The sequence below is a fragment of the Phyllobates terribilis genome, unplaced genomic scaffold, assembly GCF_046119375.1.
Source record: "Phyllobates terribilis strain yellow unplaced genomic scaffold, ASM4611937v1 Scaffold_2__4_contigs__length_985480577, whole genome shotgun sequence".
Lineage (NCBI taxonomy): Eukaryota > Metazoa > Chordata > Amphibia > Anura > Dendrobatidae > Phyllobates > Phyllobates terribilis.
Window position 1 is genome coordinate 583,013,544 of NW_027362762.1, and position 20,443 is coordinate 583,033,986.

Genomic DNA, 20,443 nt, shown 5'->3' on the forward strand with positions numbered 1-20,443 from the left:
AGAAAAGAGCTACCCCAGAAATGCCAAGCAAAAAATCAATAGGGGGAAACTCCCTTAAACACCATGTGTTTCCCCTAAAGTTCCACTTTTTCAGAAGGGGTTAACATCACAGCAACTATAATACTACACAGCCTAAAAGGTCAGTGAAGTAAATAGCTTTAGGAGAGAAAGCGGCAGTGCTCACGAGGACTCCTAATAGGTAGCCTGGAGAGACAGCACTGACAAAGAACCCCAGCCAGAGGCAGAGGGGACTCACCGGTACTGCGGCGACCGCTCCTCCTAAGTGTGTGGACGGACGGGGAGCAGAGAGCAGAAGGCGCTGCTGGACGCCGGAGGGAGAAGCAGGGACCGCCAGCGCACGCTCAACCAAGCGCTTGCTGCCTAAGTAATGACGGCAGGAAGCCAGGAGACGCTAAGCCACGCCCCCGCTAGGCCACGCCCCCCGCCTTATTCAAACAACAAAAATGAGGGCAGAAAACTTCCTACCTCTATGAAGGCAGGAAGCAAAAACGAAAAAGCATGCGCAAATAAAAAATAAAAATAAAAATTACTGGCCTCCGTCTCTGCTCCCCAGTCAAGGCAGCGTCTGAAATAGACAAGAAACACACAGGCAGTACACTTGCCGTAGCCGTCAAAGATACTCTTTAGACCAAAGAGCACTTACCCGGCTGAACGCCACAGGGATCCTCAGGGATGTGTGGCGCCATGGCCCTTTGCTCCCCCCCTATGGCGGAGCACGCAGGGACCCTCTCAGATGTGTGGTGTGCGCCTCCGCCAGGGAGCGCCCTGTATCCCCCGGGGCCGGCAGGCATAAGTGGGAACCTCCTCAAGGGGTACACAGAGCTGCCAGGGGAGGGTCAGGGGTCTCAGCAGAGCCGAGACCCCCAGAGACCTCTAGACCACGGGGGGTCCAGGACTCGCTGGATATAAAATAACAACTCTTCTGAGGAGCTGCCGAAGCAGCGACTATCCTCTGAGACCTCAGATAAAAAGACTGATGAACATGGGAGTAGGAGGAGCCTATATACTGGAGGGGCCGGTCGTCTTTTTCCAATCTGAGGTGACTATCCTATGGGGCTCCGCCTACCCACGAAGTAGAGAATCTGTGTCTCCCTTCCTTCCCTTCTGCTGCTGAAAAATGGTGTCAATCTCCTCCTACAGCTGTGACCTGGACAGTTCAGGGGGGTGTGACCAAATCACAGTGTAGGAGGTGCAGTCATAGAGCAATCACTGTCTCATATGTACAGGGGTTGCCTTATTTGCAGTGTGTAAGTGTCGTGCTCAGCCCACAGCGGCTGAAAAATAAATTACTAAATAAAAAAGCAGTTAAAGCAGTGCATTTAATTTTGTACTAAAAATAAATGACTATATAATCAATAATTATAAAAAAATAAAAATTGCGGCACCTTCTATTTAACTGCCAAATTTATCCAAAAAGGGATAAACTTCAAGAAACAAAATCATATGTTGTTGAAATTTACCACATAAAGATGTTACAAGACATGCAACTAATAAAACAAATTCTGAAACAATCCCACTGAAATGATATACGGTATACCTATCATGCATTATAATGCTCATATTATCTTGAAAAAAATTGTTTATAAATACTGGAGCATACTGCAAAATGATAGAGATATTGGGGACATTCACCTAATGCACCCCTTTTAACTTTTAAACTTGAGAACCACTCTTCAACCCATTACTTGCCAAATTAGAAATTTTCATTTTTTGTTTTTTTTGGACCTAATTAGAAAATCTTAGTTGCTAGAAGCAAAAAATTAGGCGTCCCAAAATAAGGACATTGGTAGATAATGGGTTTTAAGGATTCTGTTTTCGGTGAGCAAATATTTTTGAAATTATCTGGATCTGTTGCTCTTAGTAGAAAGGATAGATGTTTTTGAGATTCTGAAAGAATTCTTAGGAAAGTCTTCAGAGTGGAAGGAATCAGGCTTGAATTTTGAAAATCGATTAACTTACTTAAAGGTGTCAGGATCTGGCATCTCTTCTCTAGGTGTTCACTGAGAAGTGGTACAGATGGAACCAAGACCAAGAGATTGTCCAGGTAAGGGAAAATGCAGATATTCTGTCCCCTGATAAATGCCATAAATTCGGCCATAATTGTTTGTAAAAAAAAAAAAAATACGGGGGAAAAGAAGAACCTGATGGAGTTGTGAAATAGCAAATTTTAGAACTTAAAACGCACCTGTCAGAAGGATTGTGCTCAATAAACTACATACACGGTCAGGTAGGTGCCATTACACTGATTAAAATGATACCTTGGTTGATAAAATCCAACCTGTGGTTCTTGTGTAATCTTTAATTTCAGTTTGGAGATAATGATATGCCCGTGCTCCAGTGCAGCTTATGTGGGGCAAGTGAGATTTGGGGGGGGTTTACTGAGCACAATCCTGCTGACAGGTGCGCTTTAATTTCATTCCATCTTGAATTACTTGTAGGTGATGTATTGGTTTAAGGGTTTTCGATTTAGAATTATTCTGTATTACTGGTCTGTTTCTTCCACTAGGAATAGTTGAAAATGGTGTCCTTGCCTTGTTCTGTTTCTGCAACTGCATAAACCACACCCATGGACATTTGAACACTAGATATGAGAGCACCCTGTAGTCTTTGAGATAGGAGTGATTTTTACTTTTACCCTTTGGATGGAATAGGAAGAGAATTTGAATTTCAACGCTCCCTGTAGGATTCCAACATCCACTGTTTCGACTAAAATGTTCTGCCATTGGATAACAAATTCTGAAATTCTTCCTTCTACTCTTTTTGACGTCATTGCTTCTTAGGTCAGTTCTGATTGAGCAAAATGATTCTATCCTTTCCCCCTTTCAGATAACTCCAACATCCTGTTTTTCCCTTCCCTCTGTACTGAGGGGTTTGGTTCTGTGGGTGGACTAAAGAAGTTTTCCTCTTGAAAATTTTGAGCTCAGGCACAGATTTTTTTTCTTGCCTGTAGCCTTTTCAAGTAAATTGTTCAAGGCTGGACCAAAAATGAATTCTCTCAGAAAGAGAATGGCATAAAGTTTAGACGTGGAAACTACATAGAAAATCCACATTTTTATTCATAAGGTTGTATTGCATAGCACTGAACAGCTGCTACCCGGCAGATTCTGCTGAAGCATTTGCTACGAATCTTGTGTCTTTTGCTAGAAGATATAGAAATGCTAATAAATCTGCTTTAGATGTGCCCATTCCAAGATGTTCTTCTACTTGGTTTAATATGGAATATACACTACCGTTCAAAAGTTTGGTGTCATTTAGAAATTTCATTATTTTTGAAATAAAAGCACATTTTTTTTCAATAAAGCTAACCTGAAATGAATCAGAAATACACTCTATACATTGTTAATGTGATAAATGACTATTCTAGCTGCAAACGTCTTGTTTTTATTGCAATATCTACACAGGTGTATAGAGGCCCATTTTCAACAACCACCACTCCAGTGTTTTAATGGTACATTGTGTTTGCTAACTGTGTAAGAAGGTTAATGGATGTTTAGAAAACCCTTGCACAAGTATGTTAGCCCAGCTGAAAACGGTTTGGCTGATTTGAGAAGCTATAAAATTGACCTTCCTTTGAGCTAGTTGAGAATCTGGAGCATTACATTTGTTAGTTCTATGAAACTCTCAAAATGGCCAGAAAAAGAGAACTTTCATGTGAAACTCGACAGTCTATTCTTGTTCTTACAAATAAAGGCTATTCCATGCGAGAAATTGCCAAGAAACTGAAGATTTCCTACAACGGTGTGTACTACTCCCTTCAGAGGAGAGCACAAACAGGCTCTAACCAGAGTAGAAAGAGAAGTGGGCGGCCCTGCTGCACAACTGAGCAACAAGACAAGTACATTAGATTCTCTAGTTTGAGAAATCGACGCCTCACAGCTCCTCAACTGGCAGCTTCATTACAAAGTACACGCAAAATGCCAGTGTCAACGTCTACAGTGAAGAGGCGCCTCCGGGATGCTGGCCTTCAGGGCAAAGTGGCAAAGAAAAAGCCATATCTGAGTCTGGCTAATAAAAGGAAAAGATTAATATGGGCAAAAGAACACAGACATTGGACAGAGGAAGATTGGAAAAAAGTTTTATGGACAGAGGAATCAAAGTTTGAGGCATTTGGATCACACATTAGAACATTTGTGAGACGCAGAACAACTGAAAAAATGCTGGAAGAGTGCCTGACGCCGTCTGTCAAGCATGGTGGAGGTAATGTGGTGGTCTGTGGTTGCTTTGGTGCTGGTAAAGTGGGAGATTTGTACAAGGTAAATGGGATTTTGAATAAGGACGGCTATCACTGCATTTTGCAACGCCATGCCATACCTTGTGGACAGCGCTTGATTGGAGCCAATTTCATCCTACAACAGGACAATGACCAGAAGCACACCTCCAAAGTATGCATGAACTATTTAGGGAAGAAGCAGGCAGCTGGTATTCTATCTGTAATGGAGTGGCCAGTGCAGTCACCAGATCTCAACCCCATTGAGCTGTTGTGGGAGCAGCTTGACCGCATGGTACGCAAAAAGTGCCCATCAAGCCAATCCAACTTTTGGGAGGGGCTTCAGGGAGCATGGGGTGAAATTTCTCAAGATTACCTCAGCAAATTAACAGCTAGAATGCCAAAGGTTTGCAATGCTGTAAATGCTTCAAAGGGAGCATTCTTCGATGAAAGCAAAGTTAAGAAGGAGAAAATTATTCTTTCTAATAAAAATCATTATTTCTAACCTTGTCAATGTCTGGACTATATTTTCTAATCATTTTGCAACTCATTTGATAAATAAAAGTATGAGTTTTCATGGAAAACAACATTTTCTGGGTGACCCCAAACTTTTGAACGGTAGTGTACTAATCTTGCAACAAAAGAGGAAGCAACAATTGTCTTCAGCAGAGGTTTCCCAGGTTTCCTTAAGCTCCCACAAGTCTTTAAATGGTTGCATTCTTAGCAACCTTAGCTAGCTGAATGTCAAATGAAAGTCCTTAATTTCTCTAAATTGGTTATTTTTTGCTACACCTTACAATTTATCTAGGGAAACACTTGTTTCTGGTTAGACTGCTGAACATCTTGTCTTAGGTTAAGCTCACACGATGCGTTTTTGCGGCGGTTTTCCCGCTGCGGAATCGCTGCGAGAATGCTTGTAATAGGTCTGCCAGCTGTAGAAATGGTAATCCGGATGTGCACATGATGTGGAAATTTCCGTTTCGGATTACCATTACAGTAAAAAGCGCAGCATGGCCATTTCTTGCGCGATCCCGCCGCAAATTCGCGCCCATTGACTTGCATTGAACCGCAGCAACCCCCAGGTATAATATCTATACCTGCGGATTTTCTGCGTTTCAATTACAGCCAATGGCCATGAATTCGCGGCGGAAACGCGGTGCGGGTGATACCTGGGTCGGGAGAGGAGGACTACATCTCCTCTCATCTGACCGCCGTCCCCGCTGATAACAGCAAGAGCGGCGTGGATGGGAGGAGCAGTAGTCTGCTCTGCCCAGCCCGCGTGCCCACAGTAAAAAAAAAAAAGTAAAAATAAAAAAAACCTTATACTAACCTTCCGGCGGTACACTGCGAGAGTGTACCGAGCAGCCAGGACCTGCGGTGATGTCACAGATCAGCTGATCGGTCACATGACCATCAGCTGATTGGTGACGTGACCAATGAGCTGATGCTCACCTGACCCTGGGAACATTCGAAAGAATGTTCCCAGGGTGGTAAGCTCACCGGGGCTGATCAGCTTTCTGTCTTCATTGTCTATTGACAGTGAGCTGCTTATCCCAGGAGGGGGTGTGGTCAGTCTAGTAGGTGTGTGTGACCTAGTCCAGGCAGTGATAATGACCTGGTGATAAAATCTACATAGTAGATAAACAGAACACAGCGAAAAAAGTGACAAATCGCTGAAATCTGTGTTTCATCCCTTATCTCCTGAAGTCTTCAGATTATATGGCAAAAACCTCCTGACAGATTCCCTTACAAGAATCAATTTAAAGCTGAAAAAGGATCAGATGGAGTTGTGAGGCAATACAACAAAACTTTAGGTAACAGAGATTTCATGCTTATTCAATTTAAACTCAGATAAGTCAAAAACTTTTTCATGTGAGACCTCAATTCACTCTATAAACTGCAATAATATAGTATAAGCAAATCGGACAATTACAGGTTAAAAAATTCCAGTGATCCCCAGATTTCCACCGTTGCAAAAAAACCCCAAAGAAATTAAAAAAATAAACATATTTGGTATCCCCATGTCCGTTCAAGTAGCCACAATGAGGAAAAAAATCAAAGTACCCCCAAATAGGTATCAATAAAACCATCAGTTTGACATGCAAAAAAACAAGCCCTCACACAACTCATTTGATGTAAAAATATGAATGTTACAGGTCTCAGAAAAAGGTAAAAAAAATTGTACAAATAAACTTTTATTTTTTTTCACCACTATGTGCATACCTATGTAAGTTTGATATTGCCATAATATTACTTATTTGCAGAATTATGTTTGAGTAATTTTTACCACAGAATGAATGCTTTAAAAACAAATCCCATAAACCAATGGCAGAATTGCATTTTTTTCATTATTTAATTTAATTTGGAATTTCTCTTTTTTTTTCGTTTTTCAGTACATTGTAGGGGGAAATTAATTTGTCATTCAAAACTACAACTTGCTACTCAAAAAACAAGCCTATATACTATGGAAAAATAAAAAAAGTTATGCCTCTTTGAAAAATTAGAAGAATATATTAAAACGTAGATGTGAGGGGGAAGGAGGTTTGCTCAGGTGCAGGGGGGCAGGGGTAGAATTTGGTTTCTAAAATGTATGAACATTGGTTTATATGCTTGCTCCCCATGTACCTGAGCTATATAATGTTCTGTCTATTGCCAACTGTTCTGCTTTAACTTTTGACTTTGGTTTAAATAAAAAGTTTCTTAATTTAAAAAAAAAAAAGAGTACATATGAAAAACCATCCAGTCCTTAAGGGGTTAATACTGGTATATTACCAATTATGATCCCAACACATTTGCTAAAATAAAGATAAAGTGGTTATTGTACAATCCCTGCAAGTGAACTCATTTAAGTTTTAGAAAAGTTAATGTTACACAAAATGATACTAATAAAAACTTCAACTCTGCTATAATAAAAAAAAAAACCTGGATAAGTCACTTCTATAAAGAACAAACCTTGCTAGGTTATGGCTCTTGGAATGCAGCAATGCAAACATTTTTATTTCTATAAAAAATATGTATTAAATATCGTCACAATGATACTGAGTAAACTTAATAGATTGCTTATAAAAGCATTGTTGTTTTTATCTATGACGATTTGTGACGCACATTCTCACGTTGTGTGTGGGGTCTAAGGAGGGAACTCATGAACAGGGCCTGATCTATAACCTGGCTGATGCAGGCTGTAAGCCGATGTCAATCAAAAATAACAAAAACTTGATGCTCTAAGCACACACGGTTTTAAATGTTCTCATTTTTGGATCATTGTATTTAGTACATTAGCAATTTCTAAAGCGCCACCACTTCAGTATATTTTTCATTACTACAAATCACTTATGTACATGTACCTGTAGTCCTTGTTTGGCTTTCATCACACACATGTATTTCTAGCCTTGAGATGAGTAGATGGTAAGAAGTTTCTTTCACATCAAATTTCTCAAAGTACTGTCCTAAACTAGTAGAGCTGGAATTGGGAGAGGAAACTGACCACTGTGGAGGAGTAGTGGGAGATGTGGCCTAAAGAAGAAAGAGGTATTAGACAAATCGGTAATCCTGGAAGTCTTCATGATGGCACACTTGAGATTGCCTTCCCCCGACTGGACAGTAAAAAATAGATTCAACAACCACACCACCCCACTCCTCCTGGCAACAGTGGAATATAAGAAAATGTCATAAAGTAAACATGAATAAGTCCCTAAATATCAAACATACAAAAAATGTATCTGTGCGGTCACGGACAATTCAAGGAAACCAGATTACCAGTTAGTCTGAAGCATCTTTTTCCAATAAGAAAAGTTATCAAGGCTAAGTTATAGCATTTCGGATTTTATTTTCATACCTACAAAATAACTCATCTTTTGGAAGTTAAAACAACACTTTTCCTGGGGACTGCACTGCAAATCTGATCAAAAGAAGTAGGGGCCCTTTTGTTACATAAAATAGAAAAAGATCTAGTCGAATGGGCCCAAAGACTTTCTGGAATAAATGTATTAGGAACTCAGCCGAATCCAAAAGGCACCCAGTACTCCTGGCTGAGTTTTTCCTTTCTATTTGTCTCAAAATATTGAATAAATACATTTTTGTAAATTCTCCGGCATATAATCACTTAAATATACTGGAGAACTGCTCTACGAACATCAAGTTTTCTTTGGGATTAGCACAGCAGGAAGGAATTATAGCCTGGGATTTTTGAAAGGAAAATACAATTTTGGGCAAAAACGCATGATTAAATTTAAAGACAAGTTTATCATTCAAAATGCTAAGAAAAGGTTCCTGTACCAGCAGGACCAGAATCTCGCTGTTACAGGTGTAAGTTATAACAAAAAGAAGGTAGTCTTAAAGTTTAAAAGCCTAACAGACAAAGAATTATATTGTTTAAAAGTCTTGGAGTACAGAAAGAAACCAGTTGAGATTCGAAGGAGGAAAGAGGTTTTTCATCCTTGGTCGAATTCTAACAGCTACTTTAAGAAAGTTAGATATTCAGGCGTGTTCACTCAATCTAGTGACAAATAAAGCATAGACAGTTGAACCTTGCACCTCATAAGGTGCTTCCACTACTTTTTGAACCACTTTCATATGTCCTACCCACTTCAGAACAATCGCTTTTCTAATATACTGTCATCACCTACGCTTCTTCTATAAATGAATCTTGGTGGGGGTCACATAATCCTTTATTGACATATCCAAATGAAGGAACATATTGCACTCAAAATTCGTAAAAACTGTACACATTTATTGAACATCCATAAAACACAGGTAGTAGGGACCTCACAGGGTGTGTGTGTGGACGACGGCTGTTTCGCTTACCAAAAACGCTGAAACGTAAAGACTGGGCAAGGAAATGGCTACCAAGAAGTGGAGTACCTCACTATATCGATGGAGTATTGTCCTGCATTAAAATCATGAACTTCTTGAAAGATGCAGACTTTTTCCTATAACACTGCTAAAACAAAAAGTCCAGTAAGAGACCAGCATTCAACCATAAAAAAGAGATTGATTGATTATTAAACTAAGTTAAATGGGAGAAGACGTGCTTCACATCAGCTCCCGCATCTTGCCCTCATTTGGGGCTTTTTGAACACACTGAAACTTTGTAAAAAGGACATTTTATAGTCCCCGGGTCTCCTGCAACTATTTGGAGGCGAAGGGGAAGACCCAGTAACCCCCAGATTGAGAAAAGGTCAGATTCCCGGTCAGGGGTGGATTAAGAGTAGCAAGGGCCCCGGGCAGTTTAGAAGGCGCGCCCCCCGCCCCCACCTGATTTATCACGTGACATGTCACATGAACCCCTGTGATAGTTCACGGGAAATTAATTTGCCACAATATTAATTGTGCTGCCTCATCTGAGAGCAGCACAATATAGGGGCAGATACCCTGATTCCAGCGATGTGTCACTTTTTCAGCTGCTTGTTGTCATTTTGAGAAAATCACCGTTTTATCTGCTGCAGATCTAGCAGCTCTCTGAATGCTGCGCTCTGTATAGCCCCACCCACACCACTGATTGGCAGCTTTCTGCCCGTGCTCAGTGTACACAGAAATCTAATGATCAGTGATGGGGGTGGGGTCCTACAGAACTTACTAGTCATCTAGTGATAATTACCTTCTGACAAATCAATGATTTTATCAAAACAACACTAAGCAGCCCAGTAAGTGACACATTACTGGAATCAGTGCCTCTAACCCTACATTATGCTGCTCTCAGATTAGGTGGCAAAAACCTGATGACAGATTCCCTTTAAAGGAGCTGTAAACACAAAAAGGTTTGTATTAAAAAAAATACAAGCCATTTGTGAAATTAACTTTTTTTCATTGTTAATTCACATTAGACTGTATCTTCAACACTTTTGTCAGCAGGTCTTATTACAGACTCTGAATAGGGCAGCTCTCTCCCTCTCCCTCAGAAGAAAGTCACAGCATGGTGAAAAAACGGGATCTTTTATGATTTTCTCATAATAAATAAAAAAGGACATGCAAGTCCTCCAAACTATTTTCCGTTTCTCTATAGGGGTGGTCCTAAATCTTTCTTGTTCTTTAGTTGATCACATGTCAAAAAGGCAAAGCATTTACTATGAACTCGTCTAAAAAAATATACACTGGGAGAGTAATATCATCATCTGCATGTAAATATTCCTTGACTCTAAGGGCTCGCTCACACTGTCGTATAACACGGCCGAATGCTATGTGATGTTTTATCGGATTGGACTCGGCCCTATGTTATACTATGGGACAGTGCGATTATTGGCATGAGAAAATAATCTCATTTGATATTCGGACCATGTGCACCCATACAAGTCTATGGGTGCACGTAAAACATTAGACTGCACTCGGATGTCATCCAAGTGCAGTCCGATGAACACTCACAGAGACTATGGAGAAGATGGAGAAAGTAAGTTCTCCATCTTCTCCATATCTGTGCTGCGAGAGAATCGGATCACACTCAGTTGAAGCTCTGAGTTTGAGCCGAGTGTCATTAGCATAATTGGCCCTATTCTCTTGCATGAGAGAATATATGGCTTAGTGAGTGGACCCTAAAACTGAATAGAAGTGACGGACAGGCACCTCACAAGCGGGATCCATGTAGCTCTCAGATGTCATGTAGGTAGGGCTTCATTCCATGGGGTAGGGCTTAATTTCAAGGTATATAAAAAAAAAATGGACTTCAAATAAAAATTAAATGAACACAAAAAGCACTAATTGAATTATTTTTTTCGTATTTATGTTTGCAGCCCCTTTAAAAACCCTTTGAGGACCAAGGCACATATATGTCCCATAGTTTTAAACTGGAAAAAAATTTGATTGAATAAAATTTAAGGTCCTCGAAGGTTTAAGTAGGTCATAAATTCGTATGAATACTTGCTCATACAATTTCACATGCCAAAAGATGAAGAACAGAATCAAAAATATGACATTAAGTGGAGCACTTACAGGTATTCAAGGTGAAAGAGACCAGCAAAGGCATCGTCTCGAATAACAGTAAATGAGTTAGAATTCAGCAAGCTGAAAATGAAGACAGCAGGTTAGAAGCGAACCAGACTTTATGGTGCTCAGAATTAGTCAAGCAGAATTTATTGACTGCTGTTGCAAAGCACTGAGACTCCCGCTGTGTATATATGGCGCCGTGCGGCCTCCCGCTGTGTATAGATGGCGCCGTGTGGCCTCCCGCTGTGTATAGATGGCACCGTGCGGCCTCCCGCTGTGTATAGATGGCACCGTGCGGCCTCCCGCTGTGTATAGATGGCGCCGTGCGGCCTCCTGCTGTCTCTGGGGGGGGCGCCTTGCGGCCTCCTGCTGTGTATAGATGGCACCGTGCGGCCTCCCGCTGTGTATAGATGGCTACGTGCGGCCTCCTGCTGAGTATACGTGTATAGATGGCTACGTGCGGCCTCCTGCCGAGTATAGATGCCGCACGGCGCTCCCCCCAGAGACAGCAGGAGGCCGCACAGCGCCATCTATACTCAGCGGGAGACCGCACGTAGCCATCTATACACAGCAGGAGGCCGCAAGGCGCCCCCCCCAGAGACAGCAGGAGGCCGCACAGCGCCATCTATACTCAGCGGGAGGCCGCACATAGCCATCTATACACAGCGGGAGGCCGCACGGCACTCCCCCCAGAGACAGCAGGAGGCCGCACAGCGCCATCTATACTCAGCAGGAGGCCGCACGTAGCCATCTATACACAGCGGGGAGCAGCACGGCGCCATCTCTACACAGCAGGGGGCCGCACGGCGCCATCAATACACGGCGGGGGGCCGCACGGCACCATCTATACATAGCGGGGGGCCGCAAGTAGCCATCTATACACAGCGGGGGGCCACACATAGCCATCTATACACAGCGGGGGGCCGCACGTAGCCATCTGTACTCAGCGGGGGGCCGCACGGCGCCCCCCCCAGATACAGCAGGAGGCAGCACGGCGCCAACTATACTCAGTAGGAGGCCGCACGCAGTCACGCACACACACAAACATATACAGACATATACATACACACATAAACACATTTGAAACACAAAAATACATATAAACAGACATGACACAATGACATCTGCCTACACACACACACATACACACACAAACAGACATCACACAATGACGTCTGCCTACACACACACACACACAAACAGACATCACACAATGACATCTGCCTACACACACACACACAAACAGACATCACACAATGACATCTGCCTACACACACACACACACACACACACATCACACAATGACATCTGCCCACACACACACAGACATCACACAATGACATCTGCCCACACACACACACACACATACAAACAGACATCACACAATGACATCTGCCCACACACACACACAAACAGACATCACACAATGACATCTGCCCACACACACACACAAACAGACATCACACAATGACATCTGCCCACACACACACACAGACATCACACAATAACATCTGCCTACACACACACATACACATCACACAATGACATCTGCCCACACACACACATACACATCACACAATGACATCTGCCCACACACACACACAGACATCACACAATGACATCTGCTCACACACACACCGACATCACACAATGACATCTGCCCCCCCTACACACAAACAGACATCACACAATGACATCTGCCTACACACACACACACATCACACAATGACATCTGCCCACACACACACATCACACAATGACATCTGCCCACAAAGACATCACACAATGACATCTGCCTACACACACACACAGACAACACACAAACAGACATCACACAATGACATCTGCACACACACACACACACACACACACATCACACAATGACATCTGCCCACACACACAAACAGACATCACACAATGACATCTACCCCACACACACACACACAGACATCACACAATGACATCTGCCTACACACACACACACACACACATCACACAAAGACATCTGCTCACACACACACACACACACACACACAGACATACACACAAACAGACATCACACAATGACATCTGCCCACACACACACACACACACACACACACACACACACACACACACACACACACACACACACACCATCCCCCGGCTCGGCTCCAGTCCTCCTGGCTCCTGCTCCTCTCCCGTGGTAAGTAGCAGTGCAGGCCGGGCGCGCACTGCGTGACGTCACAGCTAGGAGACACGGCCGCGCACAGGGCCGTGTCTCCTAGCAGTGACGCGGCCAGGCCAGCACAGGGAAGTTAACTGCTGCAGTGCTGGCCCGGCCGATGAAGAAGTAGTAGCGGCGGCTGCTGCTGGGGGAGCGGTACGGGGCCCCCCCTCCCGGGCCCCCCCTCCGCCACTGCTACCGGTATGTGCCGCGGCGGCCCGCACATATAATGAGGGCAATCCAGCATTAGACACCCCGCCCGGAGCCGCGGGCCCTCTGCAGGCTCGGGGCCCCGGGCGGTCGCCCGGATTGCCCTCATTATAATCCGCCTATGCCGATTGAGGCCCGACATCACAGGCGCCAGTGCAGCGCGCGGACTATTTTTCCCCTTCACCCAGCTCCAGCACCCTGTCCTCCCCCTCCTCACCATAGAGGCAATCAACTTACCATCTACGGAGTGGCCAAGGAACAGGGCCTGGATGGTGCCCGGAGCCCATAGAAGTGAAGCGACTGTGGAGCCGGGAGATCCCAGGGTGAGTGGCGCAGGTGTCGGCCGCGGCTCGACGAAAGGTCCTGATCGCGACTGCGGCGGCCTTGCCGCGGTCACCCCTCCACCCCTGGACGCACCGGGCGGTCTGGGACCAGAGGTGTCGCTGAGGAGAGCGGTGCCCCGAGCGGCTGGAACCGGAGTACCTGTGGCAGTGTTTGATCCCTGAGGACCTGGTGAGGGCCGGGGAACTTGCGGTGGCTGGGCGGAGGGATATACCTACAAGCGCCAAGGCCATTTTACAACCCCTCTCCACGCAGCCACACAACGCCGAGGCCCCTGGATGTCGGTATGCAGAGCTGATAGCTCACATATTGAGTGAGGCTGACATTCTACATCACTACCTTTTTCCCTGCTGGCCCCAATATCCCCTGCTCTACCCAGCTCCGTATCTTGATCAGATAGACTGGCAGGGATGAAGGAAGTGGACCCTACTCAAATTTCTTCTCCTGAGTGGTAAGGAGATTTCCCATTACATTTCTACAAATTATTATTGAAATAACACCACCATTTCTGAACTTCTAGTTTACTTTTATAAGATCATCACAGTGTCTACCACACATCAATATACAGAAACATAGACACAGTGGCGACACCTTGTGGCTGAAAGCGAAAGAACATCAACATTTCTCTGCCAACACTAACATTTTCGCTCATTATCACTTAAGTGATTATAAAATACAACTAAAGATCTTTTCAAGGCCGTTGTGCTGTGTTGCAGGAGAGACTTTCGGCGCTGGCTGGTTCCCGTAGATCCCTGGACCCCCAGTCGTCCATTGGTGATACCCTATTGAATACAGTACTCCAGACTGCCACCAAAATATCTATATAAAACCAACATTGGATTCTAAACCTATACTGCCATCTTGTAACATAATTAAGAATTGACACTCTTAAAGCCCTTCATATCTACTCTGAATTAAATAGTGACTCATAGGAGACCTTCGGGAGGCAGACCAAAAATCGGCTGCATTCTAACAGAGCTCGCTGGCTGTGGAACTAATCCCTCTCCATCCCCTCGACAGGGGCACAAAAAGCCAGGATAAGGACCGGGCAAGGGCATTCAGCACCAGACCCAGCTCTCCGGAAACACCAGGGTCTACAGGCGCAGGCAGCACCACATAAAGCAGCAGAATCATCATTAGCAGGAGCCTTATAGTGCTGCTCTAGATAATCATTCTACTGAAGCAACAAACATCCCTCCATTTAACTTACCATTTAAAGGTCCTTAGCTGAACTGCCTTACAGAGACTTATGTGATTATTAAGCCGAGAGTGACGTTACCACCTTTTATATGGAAACTCATTAGTGACTATACACGCTATGGATAAATTTGTGGGCAAAAATAGCAAGGGAGGCAGAACCTCGACACGCACCCAAAACGCAAATTCTCCCACAAAGCTGGCAAACGAGGTAAGCAGAGATGACTGACCCACAACCCATAGCCCAAGCTATAATGGACCGACTAATGCCAGAAATCGACAATAGGCTGACGGCCTTTCAGGCATCGCTGGAAGGGATTGTATCACAGGTCAATACACAGGGGTCACGCCTCGCAGAGGCAGAGCAGAGAGTTTCTGATCTGGAAGACGCAGTAAAGTACATTACAGATAGGCTGGTAACCAAAGAAAAAGAAACCTCTTTCCCGCTAGATAAAGCTGATGACCTAGAAAATAGATCCTGGTAGGCCTCCGTGAGTCAGTCCCATCGTCAGATCTCATCAACATCACATCAGTGTGGCTTCCAAAAGCATTGAACTTAAACCCAACATCAAAGGAGATTATGATAGAAAGAGCCCGTCGTGTAGGGCCACTGAGGAATGGCGAAAAGGACAAACCTAGACCGGTCATCTTCAAGGTTCTAGACTTTCAAGACAAACTACGAATACTATAAGCCTTCAGGAAGAGATGGAAGCTACTCTACAACAGCGAACTCCTTCTCTTTCAGGACTACTCTGCAGCCCTAACAGCAACACGCAAAGCGTTTAATCCAGCATGCAAAATCTTGGTGGATAACAATATTCGGTTTGGCTTACAATACCAGGCTACCCTACGTTTCACCATATCCGGAAAGAATTGGACCTTTGATGATCCAATAAAGGCCCTAACCTATCTAATCTTCACCTCGAGACCTAGGTGATACTTGAACATATATAGTCACAATATTCACCTATTTCATTTTCTCTTATTCTCTTGTGACGTCACTGATTTTTTAAGGCAGTGGCTAAACTCACATATGCCTTGCATTACTGATATGTTATGGTTGTTCATATTGTTCTCCTTAAGTAATGATAGTTTATGGCTGTTTCCGCGTTTGGGGATAGGTTAATGGCGCACACAGCCAATCCAGAGATATCCACAACACAATCTCTCCAGTGGTGTTCTTGGAATGTCAATGGGCTTAACTCTCCGGTTAAAAGGAAAAAAGTATCTAACTATTTACAACGTGCAAATTTCCATGTTATTTTTTTGCGGGAAACACATTGGGTAAAGAATAACCATCCTTCTCTATTCAGTAAAAAATATACACTAGGTGCAGAAGCCTCTTATGTAAAAAAAACAAAGAGGAGTAGCCATACTCTTCAACAAAGGTATTAACCATGAGATTTTACATGTGTTGGAAGATCCCCAAGGTAAATTCCTACTGGTTAAAGCTACTATAGAAGAAATAACCTATTGCCTGGTTATTATATACGCACCGAATGTCTATGATCCTCTCAGGCTATATGCACACGTTCATGATTTGAATGCAGAAAATTCCTTAAGGTTTCTGCATCTCTTGGCAGGAAAAATGTGCGTTTTGCTGCGACTTTGATGTGTTTTGTACAAAAATTAATGCTTTTTGGAGCTTAATAAAGATATTTGAAAAAAGAAAAAAGTGAGACATCACTAACTCTTTTTACCGTCAGATCTGGGGAGAGTATATTGGTTAATTTAAATTATTATACTACAACAAAATAACAATGACAGATAGGACCTTGGATGTAATAGGGGGCATACCACTAAACATTATGTAAACCAGAGAGACCATAGGTATTTTCAAAACCCCAAGATAACATAATTAAAACACCATATGTTGACTAAAAGAGATAAATGCTTTATTTATGTATTTTTTAAGAAATAACACATAGGTATAAATAACATGTGTGAAAAGACATAACATGGGCATGTGAGGCAGCAGGGGGTAGATAGAGACACAGCTGGTATCAAATTCACATTGGACCTATAATAGGTCACATAGTCCAACCCATACAATCCATTAGTCACAGACAATGTATGCAGAAAAAGTTAAATAATATAGATCAAGTGACCTATAACAAGTCACAGTATAAACAACCATCAGAGGTTTTTTCAGCAACACAAAAAAAGTACAAGCATCACATGGAAAGGGTTAAGTAAGACATACTTAGTGAAAGTATACAGGTGACCCGCAGTGCCAGGGGAGGCCCCGACACGTGTTTCTGTACTTCCTCAGGGGGCGTGGTGGAAAATATGCTGTGTCCCAAAGTGCTGCTACATCTGGATCGTGGGTACATAAAAAAAATGGAGTGGGCTCCCGCGTCATTTTCATAACCAGTAGAGGGAAAGCCGACCACTGGGAGGTGATATTAGTAGCCGGAGAAGGGGCCATTAGCCAAAAATGTTCCATGGCTATTAATAACATCCCGCTGCTGTTTGCTTAGCCTTTACTGGCTAGATTACAGGGGAAAAAAATTGATACAGGGTCCCCCATAAAATCTAACCAGGAAAGGCTAAACAGACACCTGGGAACTAATAATAATAGCCATGAAAGGGGCCATGGATACTAGCCCCCTCTGCTGTAATAATATCAGCTTTCAGCAGCCCCAGAACTGGTGCATCCATAAGATGTGTCAAATCTGGCGCTTAGCCTCCCGCTCTTCCCACTGCTGTGTAGCGGTGGCGAGTGGGGTAATAGGGTTGAGGTTCATGTCAGCCTTGTATTGGCAGCTGACATGAAGCCCAGGTTAGTAACGGAGGATGTCTATAAGACGCCCCTATTACTAACCCCGTAGTAAGATTTTTAACGTGTTTGAAATAAAGACACGGCCAGACTAAAGTCTTTTATGTAAAATAAATTCCACATGGTTTTAATCTTTTATTTAAAAAGAAAAAAACACTGTATACTCACCTAATGCCCAATACAGGAAGCCCTTGCCTCCTTTAAGAAACCAAAAATAAAAAACAACCATATCCCTCACCTGTCCACAATCATAACGTAATCCCAGTGTCTCACAGAGATCCAGGTCACTTCTACAGCAGTCAGATCAGCAATCACTGGTCTGACTGCTGTAGAAGACAGCACTGTATACACTGACAGGAGTGTAATCACTCCTGTCCGAGTATAGTGCTACACTGCTGGGACTGAGTTCACCGGAGTCCATCAGCTGAAGCACCAGTGCCATAAGTGAGGTCCTAGAGCTCTCAGCTGAACTTCAGCTGATGAATTCCGGTGAACTCAGTCCCAGCAGCGCAGCGATGCACACTGCCGGGAGCGCTAGTGCTTTCATCAGTGTATTGCCGGCTGCCGGGTGATCAGATTGCCGTTGGACACTTGGAGTAAAGGGCGGACAGGTGAGAATAAAGTGTTTTTTATTTTAATATAGATTTACATTTACTTTTTTTTTTTTTAACACAGCGCATAGAGGCCGGCTCCATAGACTACTTCTCCTCTTAGCCGCACCTGCTCCCGCTATTATCAGTGGGAGCGGCCGTCAGATGATGGGAGGAGTAGTCTCCCACAGTCCATTCTTTGTGCGTTTTGGCCTCATTGACTTGAATTGAGTGAGTCAAATACGCAGCAAACATCCGCAGAAAATCCGCAAATATATTTAAACCTGCGTCTTTGCAGCGGATTTGAAAGACTCAATTCAAGTCCATGGGTGAAAAACACTGCAGAAACGCACAAAAAATTGACATGTTGCAGATTTAAATGCAATGACATTCCTGGCTGGAAAATTCCTGATCATGTGCACAGCACTTCAGGATTGGCATTGCATTAGCTGGCATACAGATCACCTGGCGTTTTTTGGTGCATTTCTGCGTGGAAAAAAGGTCACAAAAACAGTTTGCACATAGCCTAAGATCAAATATGACTGTTTTGATCTTATTTTGTACCAACTTATACTTTGAATTACAGTTATATTTATATGTGATGAGAGGGTTGCATATCGCTTTCTCATGTAAGTCCTTGCTTTCAAATAAATACCGATTCTTATTTATTACTGATCTAATAATCATATCAACTGGATCACATTTGAAATTAAAAATGAACCTTTTATCCATCTTACTTTCAATAATGGACAGGCAGCTCCACTCACATCAGAAGAGTGACGTGTTCTTCTCATTCTGTTTGAATCCTGTACCCAGCTGGGATGCGGGTGGGACATAATAGACAGAAAGTATTGTATGCATGTCAACAAAGCATTACATGACCCATATAGAAATGTACTCATAGAAGGGCAAGTAATGAAAGTATATTAAAAAACAGTTTGCTATGAAAAGTTAGGACATGTTAAAAGGGGGTCAAATAGTAACCTTTTAAAAGTACAATGAAATATCCCTAAATCTAAACACGCCTCAAGGATGTCAAACAGTCGAGGAATATACTTTGTTCATGTCTAAATCCTGCCAGACTAAGATGCGAACCTCTTCCAAATTTTTATGTAACTTTTTGTGAGAGAGGTCTGATAGCATTGTAGATAATACTCTTTGAAAGGTCTGTTTGAATAAATAGGACTTCTCAGTGTCCAAGCAAAAAGATGAGGTTGGCTCCTACCCTATCGCTAAAGATCGGGGCGCCCTAGCTATCCCTGCCACCCAGGTTACTCCAGATGGTGAAAAAACTGGGAAAACAAGCCTGGCTGAGCTCCTGAATGAGCCCTTATCTCTCCCCAGCCAACCAAGGGAAGTGGGGAGTTCTAGTGTATAAGAATACACAAACCAGACTAACATTGGAAGACTTACAGGGATAAATGAAAATACCAATCATATAAATATGCACTCACAAACAACAGAGTGGAAAAACGGGAAGTAAAGGAAAGAAAAAACAAATAGGAGAGGATGAGGATATACACACCAACAAATCACCAAGCAACAAACTTTAGAACAACACTCCAACACCTCTTCAAACAACAAACACCTCCAACTCCAACACCAGGAAGAATGAAGCTAACACTGGCAATCCCTGATTGTCACAGGAGAGTATAAATAGAAGAGGTGAGTGGCCAACACTGAACAACTGAGACCATCAAAGCAGGAAAGCTCAAGGAGCTCTCAACTGAACAGATTAGCTCCTGCACTGCTAGTAGAAGCTTGCACTGTTTAATATGATAGTGAAGTACCTTAATCAGTGCAGGAGTACGTGATATCAGACACCGCAGTCTTCTGGCCACCCTCTGTTGCTTTCAAGGCTCAGGGACAGTCCTTGAAAGTAGTTGGAATCGATTTACAATCTCCATGCTTTTCTCATGGTCAACTTTATGTGGCCGATTGAAGAGTTGGAACAGCCAAAAATCTGTTCGAGTTTG

At 43.2% G+C, this 20,443-nt stretch overlaps 1 protein-coding gene across 8 annotated transcripts in view; it reads right to left on the minus strand.

Annotated features, from left to right (window-relative positions):
• Positions 1-20,443, minus strand: part of BLTP3A (bridge-like lipid transfer protein family member 3A) — a 496,913-nt gene that overhangs the window by 271,773 nt on the left and 204,697 nt on the right. For all 8 annotated transcript variants that reach the window (XM_073666443.1, XM_073666436.1, XM_073666439.1 and 5 more), the window contains one exon: positions 7,573-7,741. In XM_073666443.1, the coding sequence (XP_073522544.1) occupies positions 7,573-7,741 (169 nt within the window). The remainder of the gene's footprint in view (positions 1-7,572; positions 7,742-20,443) is intronic.